At 54.1% G+C, this 23,406-nt stretch overlaps 1 protein-coding gene across 6 annotated transcripts in view; it reads left to right on the top strand.

Annotated features, from left to right (window-relative positions):
• Positions 1–2,196: 2,196 nt before the first annotated feature.
• ACSL6 (acyl-CoA synthetase long chain family member 6) overlaps positions 2,197–23,406 on the top strand; it is a 45,907-nt gene continuing 24,697 nt past the window's right edge. For 2 of the 6 annotated variants that reach the window (XM_075543108.1, XM_075543107.1), the window contains exons 1-10: positions 2,203–2,310; positions 9,350–9,464; positions 10,239–10,303; positions 10,591–10,692; positions 11,180–11,279; positions 11,925–12,103; positions 13,037–13,069; positions 14,405–14,456; positions 21,318–21,391; positions 22,909–22,986. In XM_075543108.1, the coding sequence (XP_075399223.1) occupies positions 2,221–2,310; positions 9,350–9,464; positions 10,239–10,303; positions 10,591–10,692; positions 11,180–11,279; positions 11,925–12,103; positions 13,037–13,069; positions 14,405–14,456; positions 21,318–21,391; positions 22,909–22,986 (888 nt within the window). In that variant the 5' untranslated portion in view covers positions 2,203–2,220. Of the gene's footprint in view, positions 2,416–9,349; positions 9,465–10,238; positions 10,304–10,590; positions 10,693–11,179; positions 11,280–11,924; positions 12,104–13,036; positions 13,070–14,404; positions 14,457–21,317; positions 21,392–22,908; positions 22,987–23,042; positions 23,121–23,406 lie in introns of all 6 variants that reach the window. The other 4 variants (XM_075543104.1, XM_075543105.1, XM_075543106.1 and 1 more) reach the window with 4 other exon arrangements.

The following is a 23,406-nucleotide window of genomic DNA, read 5'->3' as shown; positions in this document are numbered from 1 at the left end:
GCTCACTCCTGGTGTTGGTGGACAAGGACAACTCACCTGACCTGCCAAACACCCCCCTCCCCCTCCCATTCCCAGGCCTGTTGCCCCAAGCTGCCACCACCCTCAAAACCCGGCTGGGCTGCTTTGACAAAGTCTAGAGTTGGTTACTATGGGTTCAGGTTCAGAGCCACAGAGACAAGGGGCTGTGGACCTGGCTTCTGTGTTGGCGTGGGTTGGGTGACCATGATCCAACCAAGAAAATGGTTTTGGAGACCCTTGTCTGAGGTTCGCACCCTGGCTCCGGCATGTTCTTACAGTGTGCGGGCCCATGACAGGGAGCCTCCGAGGAGGCACTTCCGTGTTCCCAGCATGCACAGAGCAGTTGGGAGCATCAGACCGCACGGTGGATGCGTCGGCAAGGTCTTCTCAGGCATTGGGAATGCAAGGCTTAGAGACAAGGCCCGTGTTCCCCTCATTGCGATGCCTTGGTGACCACTGGATGCTCTGCGCATCCAAGGAGCCAGCCTCACAGACTTGGTGTGCTGACAGGTGCATGTGTTTTTTCAGGCCCCAGACTTTGTTTCTAGAAGAGGCTCTCCAGTTCCTTACATGTTTCCTGCTCCAGGTCAAGGTCAACCTTTGCCTGTGGTACCCTTTCCTCTTTAGCCCCCAGCCTCAGCCTCAGTCTCACACACTCACTGCTCCGACACCCTGCCCCTGAGGTGGGCAGGCATCTCTGACCACAGTCAGCAGGGGGCACTGTGGGCAGGCCCACATCTGGTTTGTCTCCGTGCCCAATGCTGACCGAGGCAGAGCCGGGGCTACATGAGGGTCCGGCCAACGCATGAATGGGTGGGTCACTCCTTCACAGGTGGTGCTCTGTGAACACCCCAGTTGTATACCAAATACTGCAGTGTCTCTCTCATGCACCTCCGGGTCTGTGTGCAGTTTCCAGGATCACGGTGCCGAGGTATCCTCCCTTAGTTCTCTCTACAGCTTTTAAGGCTGTAGCTACACACAACTGAGCCCTTCAGGGTGGCACAAGGCTCTTTTGAAGTCTCAGCCCATTTAGTCAGTTCGGCCTGTTACTGGAAAAGACAGTCTGCTCAAGACCCCCACCATGGTCTGGTGGGTCTGCCTGGCCTTCTCACTGTTGGGGAGTCATTTCTCTGATAGACCTGGCTATGACTTGATCTCCCCATCTGTGTGTCCCAAGAAGGCGGATTGGCTGCCTTCCCAGAGTCCTTCTTAAATCAAGTCTGCCTTGGTGGGTTCACTGTGGCCCACAGCTGGGCTTCAGATTCGCCGACGTTGGATGCTACACTGATCGGTTTGCCAGGGTGGGTGATCTCTGTGAGATGGCCTGTGAGGAGGCGGCTGGGGGTCCTGGATTTCTGCCTTGGTGAGCTCTGTGAGAATCCTATTCTGCCTTGCTGGGTGCTCACTTTCCCTGCTCCACTGGGTGTCTGGTGAGAAACCCTGGGACTCAGGCAACCTGCAGTGCTAGCTATTGAACATGAACCTTCTGTGGGACCACAGTGCCTGGGCCCAGCCCATCCACCCAGGGGTTAGACCTGTCTCTGGCCCCTTTCCTGTTCCCAGGGTTGAGCAGCCACCCTAGTATGAGGAGCTCCCCATACTGAGCCGTTCTCCCCCAGTTGTTGCTGGGGAGTGTACAGTAAGAGCAATGGGCTCAGCCTACGTGAAGGAGGAGAATGGATTTGATCCAAGGAACTTGCATTTTCTACCTCCAATGACTTTGCACATTGCTGACCTCATCCAGGAGGTGATGTCACGAGGAAGCCCAAAGGCCACTTCCTGGGGTTTCAGCAGTTCTCTCCTTCCCGAGGAGCCAAGCGCCCGCTGTTTGGCTCATATCCTACAGCTTCAAGGTGCCTACTACTGCGTTTCTCCATGTTTCCTCCCAAAAGGGAGAGCCACCACCAGGCTTCCAGAGGCCGAGGGCCTGCAACGAGGCAGCGTGTAGGTGGGCATGGTGGCCTGGAGCCCTCCCACTGTGTGGCACCAAGAGACTGTCCACTTCAGCTAGCCCCCACCCCCAGCCTGCCCTGTGTTATACTTGGCCAGGGCCAAGGCAAGGCCTATGTGCCACCCAAGATCCAGGAGGGAGAGGTGAGAGGAAAGGCCCAGCAAGCCCCTCCCAGCCGCCCTGCGGAGGCCCCTTCCCTCACATCGTCCCTCCTGTTTCCCACAGAGTTTGTCCTCTCGCTCCTGGAGAAGATGCAGACCCAGGAGATCCTGAGGATGCTGCGGCTGCCCGAGCTGGGCGACTTGGGGCAGTTCTTCCGCAGTCTTTCAGCCACCACTCTCGTGAGCATGGGTGCCCTGGCTGCCATCCTCGCCTACTGGTTCACTCACCGGCCTAAGGCCTTGCAACCACCGTGCGACCTCCTGAAGCAGTCGGAGGAAGTGGAGGTGAGCAGGGTGGGGACCGTGGAAGGCCGGGTGGGCATCCTGGAATGGGGTGGGGGGAGCCAAACTCTGCCATTTCTGGTTCACGGGATTTTGGATGGCCCATAGAATCTGTTCCCATCCCGGAAGCCCTGCAAGTGGCCTTGGGCAAGATCTGCTACCAGATACTTCCGGGGAACAAAGCCTGACACAACCTTTCACTGGTCCTTAGATGCCTGGGGCCTTAGCCCGTGGACATGGCTGTCTGAGGTCCAAGCAGGTGGTCAAGGGGCCATGAAGCGAATTCCCTCCCATTCTCTCCCTGGCCTGGTATTGGGGTCCTGAGTTGAGCCCAACCCTAGATCCCTGCCCTCCCAGAGCACACAGACTCACTGGGTGGCACCGAGGAGGGGAAGGCAGTGTGGAGGGCATTCCAAGCCAGGACTGGTAGGTCTGCTGAGTTCAGGGGCTCTGTTAGCCGTTTTTCCCTACTACACTTCAGTTCTGTTTATTTCAAATGGGTAAAATGCTCGTAGTCACACAGTTCAAAGCAAATGAGAGGACATCCCCAGCAAGCCCCCACTCTCTTCACGTTGAGTGCTGCCCTAGCCATGAGCAAAGGTACGCTCTTCCACCGCTTTTAAATGGCGTCATGCTGGCATGCACTGTTCTGCACATTCACTGCTTCCTCGTGGCAAAATGCATCCTGGGGGGGGTCATAAGTATGGCAGGGTCTTGGCTGAGAGGGGAGGGCGCAGATCAAACCAGAGGCTCTCAGGGCATTCCTGCAGCAGAAGAACTGGTGTGTGTGAAAGGACAGGTGCATGATAACATTGCAGGGGAGCTTTGGGAAATGGTGGCTCCTTTGAGATGGCTGGTTAGTAGAGCGTGACTGACAAGCTGCTGGCAGCCTGGGGATGAGAACAGCCATTGGTGATAAACAACCCTGAGCTTGCGCCTGTCTGTGCCTCCTATTAGCTTGACAGCCCTTGGTCTTAATTCTCTGAGCCTCAATGCACTCAACTGCCAAGTGGATAATAAAAAGAATGTCTGCTGCCTCTGGTAGTGGTGGGGATTTGGTCAGATAATGCAGAGGAGGCACTTAGGAACCGTTATTTTTAGTAAGCTGATATGATTATCACTCCATGGGGGAAATGTTGGATGATGCAGAATGTCTCCAAAGTCAACAGAAGGAACAGAGTTGCTGTACCAAAAAGAACTAGTCGACATTCAACCATTTCAAGAGGTGGCATGCGATCAAGAACCAGTGCTGAGCTGAAGGAAGAAGTCCAAGTACCACTTAAGGCTTTAGCCGTAAACAAGGCTCCAGGGATTGATGGAATATCCATGGAAGTGTCTCAACAAGCTGATGAAGCACTGGAAGCACTCACTTGTCTCTGCTAAGGAATTTGGAAGACGGATAACTATCCAACAGACTGGAAGAGATCCATAGGCGTGCCCATTTCAAAGAAAGATGACCCACCGGAATGCACATTATAGAACAACATCATTTGACATGGCATGCAGTAAAATTTTGCCGAACTTCATTGAATAGCAGTTGCAGCTGTACATCGACAAGGGACTGCCAGAAACTGAAACTGAACCAGAAGCGGATACGGCACAAGGGATATCATTGCTGACATCAGATGGAGCTTGTCTGAAAACGGAATACCCCCCAAATGCCTACTCGTGTCTTATTGACTGCGTAAAGGCATTTGGCTGTGTGGATCAGGGCCAACATGGAGGAGACCGGGACTCCTGGCACACTTCACTGTGCTGCCGTGGAGCCAGTACAAACAGCAAGGAAATCCTGAGCCGCCAAAGTCAGGAAAGGAACGCACCAGGGTTGTGTCCTTTCACCATCCTAATTCCGACTGCACACTGAGTAAATAACCCAAGAAACTGGATGATATGAAGAAGACCAAGAGCATGGGATCAGACTTATGAACAGCCTGAGACATGCGGATGACACAAGCAGGCGGCCGGAAGTGAGGAAGTGCCGAGGACTGGAAGCACTTGCTCACAAAGATGAGTTTATATAGGCATATGTGTATAAATACACATCCTGTATGTATACGTAAGCCTCACCACTGGGTCAACAGACGTCATGGTGGATGGAGGAGAGAGGGATGTTGCCGAGATTTTGTTTTATTTTATCTTGAATTCACAATCAGTGCTCACGGAAGCAGCAGTCCAGATATGCTGTCAAATGATGAACCGCTTTGGGCATACAGGCTGCACAAGACCCCTTAAAAGTGTTCACAAGCAAAGATGTCACTTTGAAGACTGAGGTGAACCTGGCCCTAGTCATGATATCTTTGGCTTGTCCATGTGAAAGTTGGACAGTGAATAAGGAAGACGAAAGGAGAATTGATGGATTTGGATTATGGTGTCGACAAAGATTACTGGGAACTGCCAGAAGAACAAACAAATCTATCTGGGAATAAATACAGCCAGAATATTCCCTTTAGAAGTCTCACGTACTTTGGACATGTTGTAAGGAGAGATCAGTGCCTGGAGAAGGACATCATGCTTGATAAAGTAGGTCGGGGCGGGTGGGCTGGGGAAGCAGAAGCCCAACCATTGAGGTGATGGCAGCAACACCGGGCTCACGCATAAAAATTGTGAGGGTGGTGCGGGACCAGGCTGTGTTCCGTTCCGTTGTGCACAGGGTCGCTGTGAGCTGGAACTGACTGACCGGCACATAAATACACTGTCAGTCACCTGGAAAAGCCAGCAAAGACAGACACCCGTGAATTGGGCCAGGACTCACAAAGTGGGCAGATTGGATTTACTTGGGGGTATTCAGTATTTATTTAATCATTTTATTAGGGGCTCATACAACTCTTATCACAGTCCATACATATACATACATCAATTGTGTAAAGAACATCTGTACATTCCTTGCCCTCATCATTCTCAAAGCATTTGCTCTGCACCTAAGCCCCTGGCATCAGCTCCTCATTTTCCCCCTCCCTCCCCGCTCCCCCTCCCTTATGAACCCTTGATAATTTATAAATTATTATTTTGTCATATCTTGCCCTGTCTGACGTCTCCCTTCACCCCCTTTTCTGTTGTCCATCCCCCAGGGAGGAGGTTCTATGTAGATCCTTGTAATCGGTTCCCCCTTTCCAACCCACCCTCCCAATTTATATTTTTTTGGAAGGATGGTCATGGGAGGGAGCAGGGGATGAAAGACCCTGGAGTAGAGGCGAGGGTGGTCTGGATAGAGTCTTAGTGACCAGAGGGAATGGCTAAGGAGTGGTCCTGGCCTAGTGTGTGTCATGCAGAATGAGTCACCTTGTGGGTCTAGCTGGGGGAATGGGATCCTAGACACAGCTAAGGCCTCCCTTCCCTGGGAGATTGAGCTCTCCCTTGCCTCCACCCCAGGAATGAGGAAGCCAGAGTGGCTGGAGAGAAGTACCAAAGGGGAGTGTGGCAGGAAATGAGAGGAGGGAGGTCCAAGGGCCCCGGAGTTTGCAGACTTGTAGAGCCTGAGTGCAATATATGATGAGAAATACAAATCCGATACCAGCTTAAAACCCTCCTCAAGTCCCCATTGTCTTCAACCTAAAGCCAAGAGGACTGGCCTTGATCTGTAGTCTCTCTGGCCTCCTTTATGCCACTGCCTCCTGAAGCTCCTGTAGTCCTTGCCCCCCGCCCCCTGCCCCGCCATCTTTGTTCCCCAGTCTGCCTCTGCATCCTTCAAAACCCAGTGCAGTGGCCATGCCCCTAGACACAGTCTTTTGTGGTGTCACTTCTGTCCCCCGGGGTGCTGGCCCTGTCTGACTGTGTGAGTCCCAGCTCCCTACATGGAGTGGTGCTCAAGACACATTGGTCAAACATAACTTTCGACTCCCCACGCGTTGAGAGCTGCTTGTGGTTTTGAATTTGGCCCTTGGCTCTGTGGCTCGCATGGACATTTTCCCCTCAGACCTGATGTTCCAGGAAGTGGCCAGCTCTGGGCCAGTGGAGTGCCGTCCAGATCGAGCATGCTCAGGGAAGAGGCGGAGCTGTGGCCCTCTGGAGTTGGGGAACATGAGGAGGGGCTGGAGGGTGGGAAGGGGAGGCCTCCAGGAAAGAAGCTGTATGTCCACACCCCCTTCATCCTGTTATGAGAAGAGGCACCTGCCTTCCTGAGCCTGCCAGGCCTCCTGCTTCTGGGAAAGCACCTTCAACAGAGTCCTCAGACTAATTCACACTATGATGTGAATGATGAATGGCAGCCTTTGTTAGGTAGCTTAGTCTAGGGAATTGGGAAGTCCATTTATGCATGCCCAGGAGAGCCAGCAAAGGACAAAAGCTGGATTTTCCTGCTGGTGGGCCCAGATGGGCGTTACACCTGGAGCAGCCCACCTGAGCCAGGTGACTGCAATCCAGCCAATGGGTTCAACCTGGGGCCGTTCACCACACCTCCCCCGGGAATCCTTGAAAAGGCAGGGACCGGAAGGGAGAGGGTCTCTTGGCTCTTGGTCTTGGCTTGCTTGTGCGGTCTGGTCGTCTTCGTGGCGGGGGAGAGATCCTTGCGTGTCCCGGAGCAGTCTCTGCCAGGCCGCATGGTCAAAGGAATCCTATGGGTGCCGCGTAAAACCTGATGCTTCTTTGAACTTTCATTAAATTCACTTGGATCATGAGCCCGGCTTCGGCGTGAAATCTTTCTTGCATGGAGCCAAGGACTGAGGTTAGGATCTAGTCCCGGAGAGAGAAACCTAACACCTTCTTAGCTACTCACTGACTGCCTCCAAATAAATTTTAACAATAGATAATGAGATGGGGAGCCCTTGGCAGATGGACCCCGATGCTGGGGGGTGGGTGTTAGACTCCAGCCAACACTCTCCTCTGTGTTCTTTGAATGGGCTGCAGGTGTGGGGGGGAAAGGCCAGCCCCCCACAACTAATCATGGATTCGATAGGTGCAATTGTACGGTTAAGATATATATAAAGATTGCAGTAAAGTTGTAGAGAGCATGAGAGATAGAAGAGAGATTGAAACAATGGAGTCAGACACAATTCATGGTAGCATGCTCACCTCCTGGATGGCCAGGATCTTACAAGCCAGGTCCGTGCACAGTGTGGGCCGAGGTGAGGTGGAGCGGAGACCACCAGAGAGAGCCAGCCACCTGGAGACCAATATTCCATTTCCGCCAGAAATTTTACCTTACTACTTTCAAATGGCAAATCTGGACCATAACTAGATATTGCTTGTTTGAGATCTTTCAGTAGCTTAAAAGGGAAAGGCAGTATATCCCCGTTCTTGATTCCCCTCGGGGTGCTGCTCATCAGGCTCCCTGTCTATAATTCTAGTGAGATAAGCTATTCTGAATTCTAAATCTGCTTCTTGAGCTATACTCTTCTCCAACTGTGAGAGCAAAGGTGCCTTCCTGCTCCCCGACTCTTCCCTTCTCACTTCTATGTTAAATCTCTCCATTTGCATTTCTTTGGATCTGATCTCAATACCTCCAGCACTGGCTTGATAGTATTGTGATTCCCTAGGATATACTCTGGTGGTGCCTTTATGCTTGTAGTCTGCTATCTCCTTCTGATTCAGACTTTGTTTCTCAGCTACACCTAAACTCTTCTCATCTGCCTGCTTCTCACCTGATTTAAGTCTGCAGAGCTTAGAGACTTCTCACTTCTCTCCTAGCCTTGTTCCTTCGCTCTCTCACCCTGCAGCCGCTACCACACAGCTTTAATCTGCACGCACAGCTCCCAGGTCTCCATGGGTATGCTCTGTTCTTCCCTGTGAGCTTTTCTTAAGTTAATGGGTACGTCACCACGGGTCCAGTAGGCACAATTGTACCACAATAATAAGTAAAGATTATAGTAAAGTCATAGAGAGCATGAGAGATAGAAGAGAGATCGAAATAATGGAGTCAGACACAGTTCACGGTAGCACACTCACCTTAGTATCACTTGGTGGTCCACATGGAGAGAGAGAGAGATCTTTATTTCTAACCAAGGTTTTTATATTCTTGGGGGACGTGCTAGTCCCCAAGACGTGCAAGCCCCCAAGGACGTGCAATTACAGGTGAAGACATACTTCACAGGAAAGGGTTGTGCTATAGGTAGTACAGTAATGGGAGGGGGGTGATCTAGGGGTATCCACTGAATAGGAAGGGGAGGTAATAGGGGTACACATGTGACAAGAAGGATGATGGCAGCCTAACTTTGGATGTCACTGAGCCAGTTTGACCTGTTGTCTGGCTCACTATAGAAACCATTATCAGTAGGGTATAAACCCACCCTGCAGGGACCAAACTGATGGCCACAAACCTTTAGGGAGAAGTAGCCCATTGTCCTTAACAGCAGGGAATGGGCCCTACTTGTGGTGGGACCAGACAGTAGTCTGGCAGCTGACTGCCTTCAGGGAGGTAACTTGACAATCATTTACCATTAGCTGCAAGCAGTGTCCTAAGTCTAACATATTTGGGGAAAACGACTTAGGAGAAATCTTTCTGTTTCCCACCTATGAAGGCATTCTAATTCACCTGGTCTGAAGGATCCCTGGGGGCAAAACCATGCGGGTCGGCAGTGTGAAACCACCAGTCTCCACAAACAGAAAGATGGGTCCTTCTGTGAAGAGTTAGTCTCAGGAACTCACTAGGGCAATTCTTACTTGCCTTAGGGTTGCAATGAGTGAGCATCAGCTCGATAGCCATTAGTGTGTGTGTGTGTGTGTGTGTGTGTGTGTGTAGGACCCTGGGGTACTAGGCCCAGGTGTGCATGCCAACTGAGATCGAGCTGGAGATAGCTACAACGTGGGTGAGTTCAAGCCACATGCATGTAGCATTATATGCGTCCGGTGGCGGTGTGCACAGTCATGTGTGGGAGTGCACAAAGAGCACTTCCTGTCTGTATGGACCAGGAGCACATCCGACTTGTGTGCAGTCTGGGGCATGCTGGTGCCTCTCCAGAAACCTTCAGCCTGCTTGCGCTGGCTTCTCTGCCTTGCCTTGTAGGGTAGTGCTGGGGCCCGGCGCTCGGTGATCGGGGGTAGCCCCCAGCTCCTCACCCACTACTACGATGATGCTCGGACCATGTACCAGGTGTTCCGCCGTGGACTTAGTATCTCAGGTGAGGAGGACTGTGGAGGGTCCCTGGGGCAGAGCTCGGGTGAGTGCAAGGGAGAGGATAGGCCCACTCAGTACTGGGGGCTCGGTAGGGGGTGGGGGGTGGCAGCTGAGAAGGTCTAAGCCACTCTTGGACCTCCTTCTGCCAGTCACAGAAGCAGCTGCATTATGTGGACACAGGGCACCTCCCCACTTGGAATGCCTGACCTTTGGCCACCTTTAGCCGCCCGTATCTGTCAGCCCCCATTCATAGGCTCTGCTGAGCCTCTGAGAGGTGACCCCAGGGCACGGGCCCAGGAGAAAGTCAGCCTGAGCCGTCCTACCTCCCTGTGAAGGTGCAGCAGGGAACCCACCCAGGTCAAGGTGGGCACCAAGCATTGTGTTGGTCCCTATTCCATGGCCTCTTTGTCCCTGGAGGGGTGGCAGATTTAGTCCCTCCTGAGGAGCCCTCCTGGCATAGTGGCATAGTTACACTTGGGGCTGCTAACCACAAGGTCAGCAGTTTGAACCTACCAGCCCGTCCACAGAAAAAAAAACACACGAGGCTTTCTCCTCCTGTAAAGAGCGACAGCCTCAGAAACCCACCAGGGCAGTGCTGCTCTGCCCATAGGGCCGCTAGGAGGCAGAATTGGCTCGGTGGCAATGAATTTCAGCAGGACAGACACAGGCAGCCAAGGGGTGGATCCCTCAGCCCCTGGGCCACCCCACCGTCTGGATGTCAATGGTCAGACACAGGCGGCATTCCCACCTTCCTCCCTGACACCACGTGTCTCTGCAGGGAGCGGGCCTTGCCTCGGCTTCAGGAAGCCCAAGCAGCCTTACCAGTGGCTGTCCTACCAGGAGGTGAGTGATGAACTTGTGTTCCCTGGCACACCTGGCCCTCGAGGGGCTTGTAGACATTTTGCCTGGATCTCAAGGGGTCAGTTGTCCTTACCTGGCCTGCCTTCCCAATTCTCAACCTCAGCCTGGCTGGGCTTCCAGCCTGCATGGAGTGGGTGTGGGTATGGGATGGGGGCAGTTGGAGAGTTCTGAGACCTGCAGGGATTCCATGGGGGGGGGGGCAGAGAGGCGTCTCCCTGCTGTGCTGAAGTGTCCTTGTGGTCACATCACTCTCCGGTGTCCATGTGTAGGTGGCTGACAGGGCTGAATTCCTGGGGTCTGGGCTCCTCCAGCACAATTGTAAAGCATCTTCAGATCAGTTTATCGGCGTCTTTGCACAGAATCGACCAGAGGTGAGCATCTGCCGGGGCTGGCTTTAGAGTTCTCAGTGGAGTAGGGGATCCGGCACCTGGCAGGCTCCTGCTCCTCCTGTTTATATGGCCTCAGACAAGAGAGCAAAGGAAGGCCCTTGGTCCATGCTGCTACCACCACCAACCCAGGCTCTGCTCCAGAGCAGGACTAGACACCCAGCCAAATTCCATCCACACACAAATGGTCCTACTTCCCACCCTGGAGTCAAGAAGAAGAAAGCCACTGGGTGGAGGCCAATGCAGGCCCTAGACATAGGCATGGGACTTGCGGGGGGGCATTCCCTGAAGTCTGAGGGTGGGCACTCATTACCCACTAACCCCACAGAACCCCTGCCCCATGCACAAGACCAGAGCAGGGTACTCTCTCCAGCACAGGACTCAGAGCAGACACCCTGGATGGCAGGGCTTAAGGGCAGTACATCCCAGAGAGCTTTTCTCCTCCCCTCCCCCCACCCGTGTGTCTCCACAGTGGATCATTGCAGAGCTGGCCTGCTACACATATTCCATGGTGGTGGTCCCACTCTATGACACCCTGGGCCCTGGAGCCATCCGCTACATCATCAACACAGGTGAGCCCTCTGTCTCCTGCCCACCTTTAGCCGGCACTGCCCTTCTCCCCCTATCACTTCCAGCCTCCAGTTATACTGATTGTCTGACACTCATGTGAAGCCCTCTGTGTGCTCAGAGACCACGGGGGCTTCTTCCTGGACCCCTGACTCGACCTCCTGAGTACAGGTGGCCCCTATCCACACTTTTCCTGAAACCTCTGAGGTTTACAGAAGCTTGGAGTCGCTGCTAGGGTCAAGGGTGGGGTTAAATATTTCCTAGGTGGGAACAGCGGAGCCTGGACCAAGGTAGGTGCAGAATCTGCCTGGGAAGGTTCTCTGGCCTTCTGCCCTGGGTTCTGAGTAGGATCACCAACATGCTCCTCTTTACACAAGATATGACCCACACGATCCGTGGTATACACAGTACATGGTACACGCACAACCCTGAATGTACACAACAATGGTACAAACAGTCCATGATACACACATCCCATGGTACACACAATCCTGGCACGCACAGGCTGTGACTCACACAGCCAAGGTACACACAACCATGGCACACACAGCCATGGGGCACACAACCCTGGCACACACAGCCCAAGGTCCTCCTGCCCAGAGTCACAGCCCGTGTGTGCAGAGCCTGCGCGTCCTTGCCGTCTCCTGCAGCGGACATCAGCACCGTGATTGTGGATAAGCCCCCGAAGGCTGTGCTGCTGCTGGAGCATGTGGAGAAGAAGGAGATCCCAGGGCTCAAGCTGATCATCATCATGGAGCCGTTCGAGGAAGCCCTGAGAGAGCGAGGGCAGGAGTGTGGGGTGCTCCTTAAGTCCATGCAGGCTGTGGAGGTGAGCGCCAGCTGCTGGGCCAGGACTGCGGGGGCCACCAAGCTAGAGCTGCTGATTCTCTGCCCCTCTCCCACTCGGTGCTGGGTGTCTTTGACCCTCAGTGTGTGTCCACATTGAGACAGAACAGGCCTTGCAAGAGCTGGTGTTCGTAGGCATCTTCTAGGAGCCAGGCTCAGTGGCTGGCACCAACAGGTGCACAGGAAGTGCCGCCCCCCACAGAGCTGCCCACAGAGCCTCTGAGTGCCCTCACTCTCAGCTGGCTGCCAGCCTGTCTGTGCCCAAGCCTTGCAGACGGAAAGTCTAGGACTCCCGAAGAGGCTCTTACACATGGGTGTTACTACCCCAGCAGCCTGCAGAGCTGGTCATTCTGTGCATGGCCTCCCCAGACTCGCCATGTCCGTGGCAGTGTGTAGCCTGCTGGGACACAGAACATCCTAGTCTTCAGGGATCAGTAATAGCTAATGCCCACTGTCCTGCTTGATCGAGGTCCCTGGGCCTTCCAGTCTCCCATCTCCCTGGCTGCCCCTTCCTGTACCTATAATACACCCCGCTGCCTTTTGCTACCACCTCTACACCGGCATCCCGCAGCTGCCTCTCCAACCCTGGCCTCTGTGCAGACTCCGCCTCAGCGGTCTCTCCTCAGGCATGCATCTAGGCCCGAGCCTCCCGAGGTCTCAGGCCCCCACCACACGCAGTCCAGACAGGGCAAGCAGGGGTGACGTGCACAGGAGAGAGATGGTAGTCTGACATGAGGTGTTCACAGGACACCTGGGCACATGCTCAGGCCAGGGCTGGAGAGACAGGCGGGACAGGGCACCCTGAACGCTTGGCACAGGCGCACACGGACAGCGTGGTGTGGAGTCTTGATTTTTTTTTTTTAACTGATGTGAGAACTTTTAAGCATTGAAAAACCATGTTGTCTTCTTCTTCTAGGACTGTGGTCAGGCGAATTATCATGCCCCTGTGGTAAGTTAATCTGCCAGCAGGTCTTTACTGAGCGAGATGGTGTGCTTGACAGCCTGTGTTCACGGAGCGTCACTGTGCCCAGGGGCCAGGCGTGCTCTGCCGTGGTAACAGCACCCCCTGTGAGCACATCGGGGCTTGCCTGCTCGGACCCACAGGACTTCCGTGGGCTGAGGGTCCAGGGGTGGACCGCGGATAGCATTCCCGTGCTTGGGAGGCTCCTTCCTGCTTCTCTAGTAACTTCTCTGGAAGAACTATCTTCCCCTTCAAATATACTGGGCTCGCCAGAGGATGGGAGACCGAAACATTGCCGTGGGCTCTTCCATCCTCTTTGTTTTAGACCCACATTATAACCACCTGATAACCACATGGGGTCCAGTGTCTAGTGAGGATAGCTGCTCCCTGGGCGGTCCTTTGAGGGGTTTCAGCTTTCTAACAAGACCTCTTACCTCAAGCTCTCGCTCTTAGCTTTTCCCATCATCCTCAGGGCACCCAGTGAGCTAGCTTTCTCTCTCTCTCTCTCCCTCTCTCTCTCTCTCTCTCTCTCTCTCTCTCTCTCTCTCTCTCTCTCTCTCTCTCACACACACACACACACACACACATACACACACACACTTCTCAGAGTCCTCCACGGGCTACTCCTGGTGCCAACTTCCCACATTTCCTGCCCCAGTAACAGAACCGCTCCCTGATCTTGGGGCATGCCCTGGCCCTCATCCCTCTGCTATATGTGCCCCAGTTTAATTTCTCTCCCCAGAATGCTCACCCTCACTTCTAGAGAAATCCTGCATGTCCTTTGGTCTCATCTCGCGCGTGTGTGTGCTACCCCCTGAGAGGCCAGCCTCGGTGCAAGGAGGACTTGGTGGGCTCTGCATGCCCAGAACCAGGATGAGGGAGGGCCTCAGGCCCGCCACTGCTGGTGGCCCACAGGGTAGCCACATTCTTGGGCCACAGCTGTGTTCTCAGCCCTAAGCTCAGGCCTGTTGGAGAAACCGGAAGGAATGGGAACTAGGTGACATCTAGAAAGGTGGTAAAGGCTTAGACGCGACCAGCACAGCCTGATCCTACCTAGGGGAGTTGAGCCCAGCCTAGAGCAAGGGGTGGCAGTGGGACCAGCGGGGGGACAGGGGGGATAGATCAACGTCTAAGCCATGTGGGTCTCCTCGGTTTCTTTTCCCCTTAGCAGCCCACCATTTCTGGCCTGCTGCATACAGGGGCACACACATAAGCCCAACCAACATACAGCACACGCACACACACAGGAGAGGGGCCCCGGGAGCTTGGGCTCTGGCTGGCCACACCAGGTCTCTCTAACACATGCTTTTTCTTCCCCAACAGCCCCCCAAGCCTGATGACCTCTCGATTGTATGTTTCACAAGCGGTACGACAGGTAAGCAGTGGCATCCAGGTGCCCTCTCTGGGCACCAAGCCTCCCTATCCTCCCCCGCTGAGGGTAGCTGACGGACAGTGCATATTGTGAGATCAGGGCTGGGGACTTGGTACTCCCCAGAGGTGGGCTGGATGAGGGCTGACCGGCTGAGCCAGGTGCAGGCCAGCACTCTTCTCACTGGGGGACAGCCTCACCCCTCTGCTTACTGCCCTCGCCTGACAGGAGTGTAAGGTGGGGGTGTGGAGGCTGCGGCCTGGGGTTGCGCCTTATCTATACCAGACACTGGAGAGCTAGGAGCCGGTTGTTTCGCCCGTTGCCAGTCATGTCCTGGCTCTCTCGTGGGTGATGGGTGTTTGAAGGGGTTGAGCAGGGCCGTGCCAGTGTGTGGGCAAGGGTGGTGTGAGTGCTGTCCAGGTTGGGGCTGGTGCCGGGGGTGAGGGGTCGGGAAGGCTTCTGCGGGGAGGCAGAGTGCACCCAAGAGCCATGTGCCCCTGGCGCAGCACGTGGGAGTCTGCAAGGCCCTGGTGCCCCTCAGACTGCACCAAGGCAGGCAGACGGGGACTCTCCAGGGGTCCACCAGGACTTGTGCCCTGTCCTCCGGACTCCCAGTCCAGCCTCGGCCTCATCACCCTCTCATCTGGTGACGTTGAAAGCCATGTGCCCTTGTCCTAAACGGGCGAGAAGGGTCTGCCCTTCCTTTTCCAGACCACCGCCCCAGCCTCGCGATGGCTCTTGGGCAGTGACCTGCCCCTGCTCCATCCACGGTCCCAGTCTGGCCTGATGAGCCCACGGTGGGACGTCACACCCAATGTGGCTCGACTTAACCCTGATGGAGCTTGGCCATGAGCTCAGTAGGCTAACTCACTCTGACAAACCCCGTCAGGCCAAGAGATGTGACCCGGCCCTGGCTCTTCAGACGCTAACGTCAGAGCCCACCCAAACCCTCAGACGGACACTGCTGTTTCTTTTTTTAATTAAATACTTGTATTGGGGGCTCTTATCACAATCCATACATTCCTCCTTTGGGACACTGCTTTTCGACAGAGCCTTTCCCATGACGTGTTTTATCTCGATTATTTTCTTTTTTTGGTGGTATATCCCTCCACCTGGGTTTGGAGAGAAGGTCACTGCTGTGACCTTTAGCTTTCCCTCATGCCTGTCCAGAGTGTCCGCAGACTCTGGTAAGGGGTCACTTGGTCACAACTGCTGCTCCACCCTTGGAGAAGAGCTTCCCGATGCTCCACTGGAAGACCGGCGCCTCGCCCTGCAGCACCGTCCCTGACTGGGGACCCACAGTGAAGGGCCGAGCCTTCCCACCCAAGGGAGAAGCAGAACGTGTGGAGCCTGGGGGAAGGTGATCAGGTGACCTCGTGGCATCCTCCCTCTCCCACCATGTGCCACCCGGTATCGGGACCCAGCGGAGGCAGTGAGGGCCAGGCCACTGCAGGTCCCTCTCTTGCCATCACCTTGCCTGGCTGCACACGGGGCTTCTCTGGCTTCGGGCTAAGTCTGCGTCAGTGTATCAGCCCCGTGTGTTCTCAGTCTCACAACTCCAGATGCAGTGTCCCTTCCATGCTGTGTGCCCCGCCTCCTGGATCCCTCAAGCACCATGCTGTTATTCCAGAGGGGGAAAGATGAGAACTGCAATCGATCTGAGCCTGACATTGAGCCCATAGTTCTGGCAACACCCTTCCAGGGACATCGTCTTCTTGGCATGTGGTGGAAATGTCTCTGGAAATGCCCAGGACACTCTAGTGCTCCTGAGTCCCTAGTCAGGCCACGAAGGCCCGGGGCAGGTGAGAGCTGGGGGTCTAGACCTAGGAATAGCATGTGGGCAGGCATGGGGTCAGCTGTTTGTTTCAAACTAAATAGTAGCCAGCTGGGCTTTGGCACCCCTTTCCCCCTCTCCTCCCATCAAAAGGAAAAGATAATTTATGGGTATAGACGCAATTCAGCGTAGGAGATCAGGCCCCTGAATGATGGTGAAGATGTCCAATCATTTGAGTCGGAATGCCTTCTCTTCCCCGAGAGCATACCGTAGCCTTTAAAGCATTCGTCTTCAGTCTGTGTGCATTCAGCTCATTTACCGAGCGCACACACTGCTCTCAGACAGGGCTAGCATGGGGGAGGGGGCCCAGTACACAGGGATGAGGGAGACAGAGCCAAGCCCTCGGAAGCGCACAGCCCACTGTCAAGCAGGCCATTACAGTGGTCCCTTCCTTGAGGGGCCGTCTATCCCAGGTTGTGGGGGGCACTCAGCACCCAAGATGTCGGGTCTATAAGGATTCTCAGAGGAAGCGAATCCCGCTGAGACATGAAGCATCAGTAGCTGGAAGAGAAGGGGGCAAGGCTGTCTCAGCAGAGAGGGCAGCACGGGGAGGAGACGGAGCGCAGTGAGGAAAAGCAGGCGTCGGGACACGGTCGACAGCCCTGTCTTCAGAGAGGTTCCAGAACAGAACGTATCACCATCGTTTGGTAACTGAGACCCGCCCACTGGGCATAACCACATCAACAAGAGTGCTTTGGGTGCTATTGGCAAGGGCTGGCCCTGAAGTGGGGGTGGGGGTGGAGGGCAACGCCTGAGTTGCAGTGGACTGACGACGAAATGAGGCATGAGGAGGTTCCTTCAGCAAATGGAGAATGGTCTCTCTCGAAGCCTTCACTGTGTCACCAGAATGCTGGCTACAGAGTGGGTCCCTGGGGGACTGAAGACCAGGAGTGCCAAGGGCCACGTTGTAGGAGTTGCAGAGGTGGGCAGGTGGGTGGGCTGGGTAGGGTTTCAGAGTGGGGGCTGGAGCGCTTGTCAGGAGAATGGCTGAAATGAGGGACGCAGGAGTCCAGCTTGGGAGGGAGAGGTGAGAGGAAAGGTAGGAGGGGGAGGGACTCACTGCACCAGTGAGCTGGTCCAGTCCGTTCCAAACAGACATGGGCTGGGCAGGCTGAGGAAGTGAAGGCTCATTGCAGATGCTACTGGATGCCAGGCTCCAGCACCAGGCAGCTGGCGCTGCTGAGAGGCGGGATCTCTGGGGAAAATACTCACTGGGACCTATTCATTTTACATCATTTCAAAACATGTCCAATCGTTTGCGTGAAACTACGTACGTCGTAGCTGTGTTCGAAATGTGTCTTTCCCACTGGTGCTGTGTGGTTTTAGGAGCATTAACGTCACCCCTTTTGAGTGTCCGTTTCCTTGGGTGTTCAATGAATACATTTCTTCACTCTCACACAGCTGGGCTGCCATGTATGACGTGTCTGGCACGGCGCCCACACCCAGGAATTAGCGGCTGTGGTCATTATTCTTTCTACACCTCTTAGCCTCTGAGTCTGTTTTTTAAACGGGGGAGGAAAGGATTTCTCATGGTGGGGTTTAGGTGCACTAAGATGCAAATGAGACTCATTTGTAAAGAAGAAGTGGGACTGTTCATCCAGTGGGGAGGTGACATTCTACCTGCCTCATAAAATGCTCAGTGCACGCCATCACTGTGCATCTGTTGTCACGCACCTTTGACGGTGTGAGGTGGACACAGCAGCGGGAGCTGACCAAGCCCGGCTTTCATTCCTGCGGGAGAAAACCCAAGCTTGGCTTCAGCCCACCGCCAACCAAGGTGCGCTTCATTCAGCACACCAACCAAGTATAACTTGCCCAGGTCACTGGTTGAAGCCACAAAGCCATTTGCCAAATGACTTCAGCAACTGAAGAGAAAAATCAGTTGCAGGATGTCCAGCTTCGTAGCAGTTGTTTGGATACGCCTTGAGAGGTTGAGGGCTCTCACCTGACAAGGAGAGACCAGAGGATGTGCTGCCACCCCAATGGCACAGAGGCGTCTACCAAAGTCTGCCTAGCCTGTTCCTTTCTTTGTCATGTTCAAGAGCAATGCTACCAGCCTGGCCAGGGGCATGAGTTGTCCTAAACTGGAGAAGCAGAGTTGCTCCCAAGACTCACCTTGTACCTCAACTTGGACCTGGACATCTTCCTCCAGGATTTGTGGTTAACAGATACTCACCTCTCTGTCCTTTGGGACCATTATTTTGAGATGACTTGGAAATATGATGTGAGGCTAATCCACAGGTAGCTAGTTATCACGATTGTTCAAGTCAATTACAGGCTGGCCTCCTTGTCTACACCACCTCACTACTGCACTTGACTAGTCTGGGCAGGGGTGGGGAAAGACATGTCTGAGAGATATTGCTTAATCCTATGATTAAACATTAGACATTTATAAAAATCATAATTAGTCACAAGAAAACTGGTTGTTTCTAAAAGATTTGAGCTTGCTCATCATGTTGGAGAAGAAATGTGTTTCTCTGACCAAAAGTGGCCCCGGTGGCACACTGAGTTAAAATAGTGGTCTAATGACCACAAGGTCAGTGGTTCAGTACCCTACTCCTCCCATCAGCACCCCCTTCTCTGAGGGATCAACCTGAGGCCATTTGCTCCTGTAAAAACATAAGTCTTTCAAAAGCCTACTGTCTTACAGGGTCACTATGAGGTCATTATGCCGATGGACTCATTGGCAGTGGGCCTCTACCCAAGCAGAATTGAATCACTAAAATATTGCATGTGTTTTGGCCCGAATGGGATGAAGGCTTTAGGAATGTTTCGTAAATGAAGCCAACTTTCTCTTGAGAGTCCCAAACCATCCACTCTGAGGTTATTTTAGGTGTGAGCAAGCTGGCCAGTAGCCGCGCTAAAGCGCTAGCCCAGTACCTTTTATGCTCATTCTGATTTTGCACCTGGCATTTTAGGAACGTTCCTTGGAAACTTCCAGAACGTGAGAATCCACTGATGAAATTGCCAAGCGGCACTCTCAGAATACTGTACTTTATGGGCCCTGCAGTTTGCATATAGGAGATGACTCGGGGGAGTTTCTCAAGGTAGGCCTAGGCTCCAGGAACATCGCTGGGATGAAATAAAGACCATGTTTTCCTTCCTTTCAAGAGGAAAGTATTCTGACGGCGACCTAACAGGAAATCTCAGAAGTTACAAGATCGTGTAACTCACCGTCACCAGAACTGCCTCTGGTTTGCCACATGGGTCTAAAGGCCACGTGTCGCCATCAGAGAACTCAGGATGGGCCATTGTGAGCGCTCTCCTCCCTGGCCAGCGGGTGCTTTCTGATGTTCCCGGTGAGACGAGCAGACAGGTCACCTTCATGAGGTGTCATTAAGGGAGCAACTTAGTTTTTATCCTCTGTCTGTTCCACGCAACTTGTTCAGTGGGGATCGTCCTTTCTCTCTGTCCTTGGATAAAACCTCCTTGGTGTTATGACATTGACGGGTCCTACCAAGTTCCGCCATTTGCAGGCCGCAAATGCAGTCTGAAGTCTCAGCCTAATGGGCCGTCACTGAGGCCTCGCTCCCTCCCCCAGGCTGGCTGGCTGCCAGCAGGTACCTGCTGCTTGGTGGGGAAGGCCTGGGTCTCTGTGCTGTGCTCACTGATGTGTCTCTCAGCTTGCTAAGGGAGGGCTCTGCCCTCTTCCCCCGGGATGAAGCAGGAGGGAGAATAGCTAAGTGAGATATGAGAGGTGATTCGGGCAGATGTTTAAAGCTTACTCTTGCACCCGTGGGTGTTTTCACAGTCATTGGGAGGCTCTCCCACAGGGCGCCCCTCTGCCATCCCTGATGCAGGTTGGGGGGGCCCTCCTTTGGTTGTCTGGACGCTCCCTATCCCACTTCACCTTAGCTGCCTCCCTTTGTTGCTGCCTACTGATGGCAAAGTGCAGTTGGGGGTGAGATTTTACTTCCTGTACCACTCCACTCCGCCCTAGACAGTCTTCCTAGCCAGACCCTCGGGTTGGTTATTTCCTGCGGCCACAAGGGAGCCCGCAGGGCTCTGCAGGTGATCTCATGAGAGCGCCTCTCCTTACCATCTGAAGTGGCAGGCTGCAGGTGGGAAACCCTCCATTCCTCCCCATTCAGTGGAATGTTGGACGCAGATTAGCTCCTTCTAAAGACGACTTTCGCCTTCAAATACTCAATCTAGTCTCCTAACCTTTGTCACAGCCTCCTCCTGAGTGGAGGTAGCAAGCTTAACATACTAGGTTAGTTGGTGTTTTTTGCTGGATAAATTCTGCCTCGGGTCTAGTCCCTTTTATAGGTTCACAGGTATATTCAAAACTTCCGATTTAACATCTTTAATACATACATACATACATACATCTATAAAGGTGGGTTGTCGTTCTCCCTATTTTACAGGTAAGGAATCAGAGGAGATGCTACTAGCCAGTGAGGCCATCCGGAGTGGTAACGCTAGGATGGGAGTATGGCCTGCCCAGTGTTGTGTCCACCCTGCCATGATCTGTGGCCACACTGGCCTCCTCCCTTCCCAGCCAGGACTCCCCATGGGTCCTCTCCCATCTGAGTCACACTCACAGCCCCTAACTTCCTCACAGACCTTGAGGATCAGACTTCATGAGCAGGATTGAAGGTCCTGCCAAGACAATAACAAGATTCATCTCTCATCTCTGCCCGTGGCTGCCAGGAAGGCCCTTTACGGGGCTTGAACGCTGCAGGGAAACCCTTTGCCGCCACAGTTCCTTGACTGGAAGACTTGAGAATGCAGCTGAAGCCAGGGGGGTTTACACAGCATCTGCTCCCCAGGGATTTGGGGAAACCATGGGGCTATGTCGCCTGCCTCCTGAGCCCACGTTGCTGCGAGCCTCATGCTGGGCCTGGTGCATTGGCAGCATGGAGATCGCGAAGCAGCTTCCTTCCGCCTACTGTAGCACCGGTGGCTGAGGACCGCGGACCAAGGCTTTGGTGGGCAGCGATTGATGCCTGGGCCTGCTCACGAGGGTAGTGCCCTCAAGGAGTGAGTGGCCTTTGTACTCCCCACTCACTTGCTCTCCACTCTCTTTTCAGGGAACCCGAAAGGCGCGATGCTCACCCATGGCAACGTGGTGGCTGATTTCTCAGGCTTTCTGAAAGTGACCGAGGTGAATATGGTAGACACCCTGCCTCTGGAGGACAACCCTGACCCGCCCCCCACCCCGAGGTTTTTCTCTCTGTTCGTGTCCTGATTGCATGTGGCTGCCTTTCACAGAGCAGCTCCAGTGTTTTTTTAGACGCACTTTTAAACCCAAACACAGAGATGATGAATACCTGATTCGTATTCAGTTGCTTTCCCAGAGTGCTGATGTCACGGGATGGAGGTGCGGGTGGGGGGCATGGACACACGCATCAAAATGGAATTTTCACTTTTCATTTTGAAAATTAATGTGTTGTTAGATGGTGCCGTCCAGCCGGTTCTTTCAAAAGATAATTTGGTTTTTGAAAGCCGGTCAGGGGTTAATTCAATCCTGCTTTATGAAAGGAATAACAGTGTGAGAAACCGTGACCCATGCTAATTTCATAGTTATCCTTAAAGGTAAATGTGAAAATGAATTGAAAGCTTAATACTTTGTCCTGAAAAAAAAAAGTATGTTACCGTTTTATAATGGACTAAGAAACCGAAGGACTTTTGCCCCACGAGTGGTGAGTATGTGTCCAGTGGTTTCCCTAAGGAGAGTGGGATGCGCTTTGTAAATGCAAGTGGGACTCTTTCCCACATCGGGGATTTATTTCCAACAGTCATGCTAGATGACGTTAAGGAGTACACGTCCCAACATACGCATTCCGGCAGGAAATGCCCAGAGGGAGCTGCCCCTGGGCCCAGGCCAGGAGCCAGATCTCTGGGGCTGGCACAAGCCCACCCAAGGGCACCCCAGGACAATGGAGGACTATTTAAAAGTGGGGAGGGGTGGACTGGGATGTGGGATGTCTAGCACAAGAGAACTCCCAGAGGCCCCGTCCCAGCCCTGAGCCCAGGCTTTGGGCAGGAAGGGGGCCCCCCCACTGCCGACGGCCGTGGGCGGGCGGCCTGAGACCACTTCTTCCTTGGAGCCTTGGCCACCCAGCCGTCCCTGCGCGGGGGCTCAGACCCCAGCCACAGTTAGCGTAGGCCAGGCGGCAGCTTCCCGCACCCCTCCTCTGGAACCAGCCCAGATCTGAGCGTGTGCAGGTGGCCCAGGGAGGTGGGTGAGATGGAGCCCCCCCGGGGTGGGATGCTGCAGCCCTGGGCGCTTGGGGAGAGCCCAGCTGGCGCCGACGGCGGAGACTTCCCTGCGGAGCCCAACTCCGCTGGTTTATGTGTGCTTCATTTGGCTCTTTGCTTCTGCAGATAACCTAGACCCACAGGCGCTGCGACCTAACACTCCGCTTCCTTCCGCCGCCCTGTCTCCGTCTCCTTCTTCTCTCGTGCTTTCTACCTTCTCCCCCCACCCCCACCTCCTCTGTGTCTCCCTGTCTCTCTCACTCACACACACACATTCTCTCTCTCTCTGGCCCTCCCGCCCTGCCCCGCCCCTTCCTGTGTGCCCCTCCAGGACCGTTTTCTCTGTATTGTTTGACGGCTCTCTCGTCGTCTTCCTGTGAGTGTTTCTTTCCTTTCTGTCTCCATGCTCGTCACCCGCAGAAAGTGATCTTTCCGAGACAGGACGATGTGCTCATCTCCTTCCTGCCTCTGGCGCACATGTTTGAGAGAGTCATCCAGGTAAGACTCCGCCCGACTGACCGGGCCGTGCCTGGGCGCCTTCTCTTTTCTTGCAGAGTCAGTGGGCTCCCACTTGTGCGGATGTGCACATTTCCTATTTGCCTTTAGCACACATGTTTGAGAGAATGGTGCAGGTAAGGCCCTGGCATCAGGGAGGCGCAGCCTGTGCCCGCAACCCATAACCTTAGCCGGTGTCATCGGTGGCCTGACGTAGAACTAAATTACCCTATCCTGAGACGGGAGGCAGAGGGGTCAGAGCACCTTGGGCACCTCTCGGGAGCATGGCCGTCACCCGGCCCTGTTCCCTTGAGACATACCTCAGCTAGCTGATGGCATCAACCGGGAGAACGTTTGCAGCTCCGCAGAAGTCCAGTACGGTGTGGGCTCCGTGTATGGACCACACACTGGCGTTCAGTAACT

The sequence above is a fragment of the Tenrec ecaudatus genome, chromosome 2 (genome assembly GCF_050624435.1).
Source record: "Tenrec ecaudatus isolate mTenEca1 chromosome 2, mTenEca1.hap1, whole genome shotgun sequence".
NCBI classification, from domain to species: Eukaryota; Metazoa; Chordata; class Mammalia; order Afrosoricida; family Tenrecidae; genus Tenrec; species Tenrec ecaudatus.
This window is presented reverse-complemented; position numbering and strand designations above follow the sequence as displayed.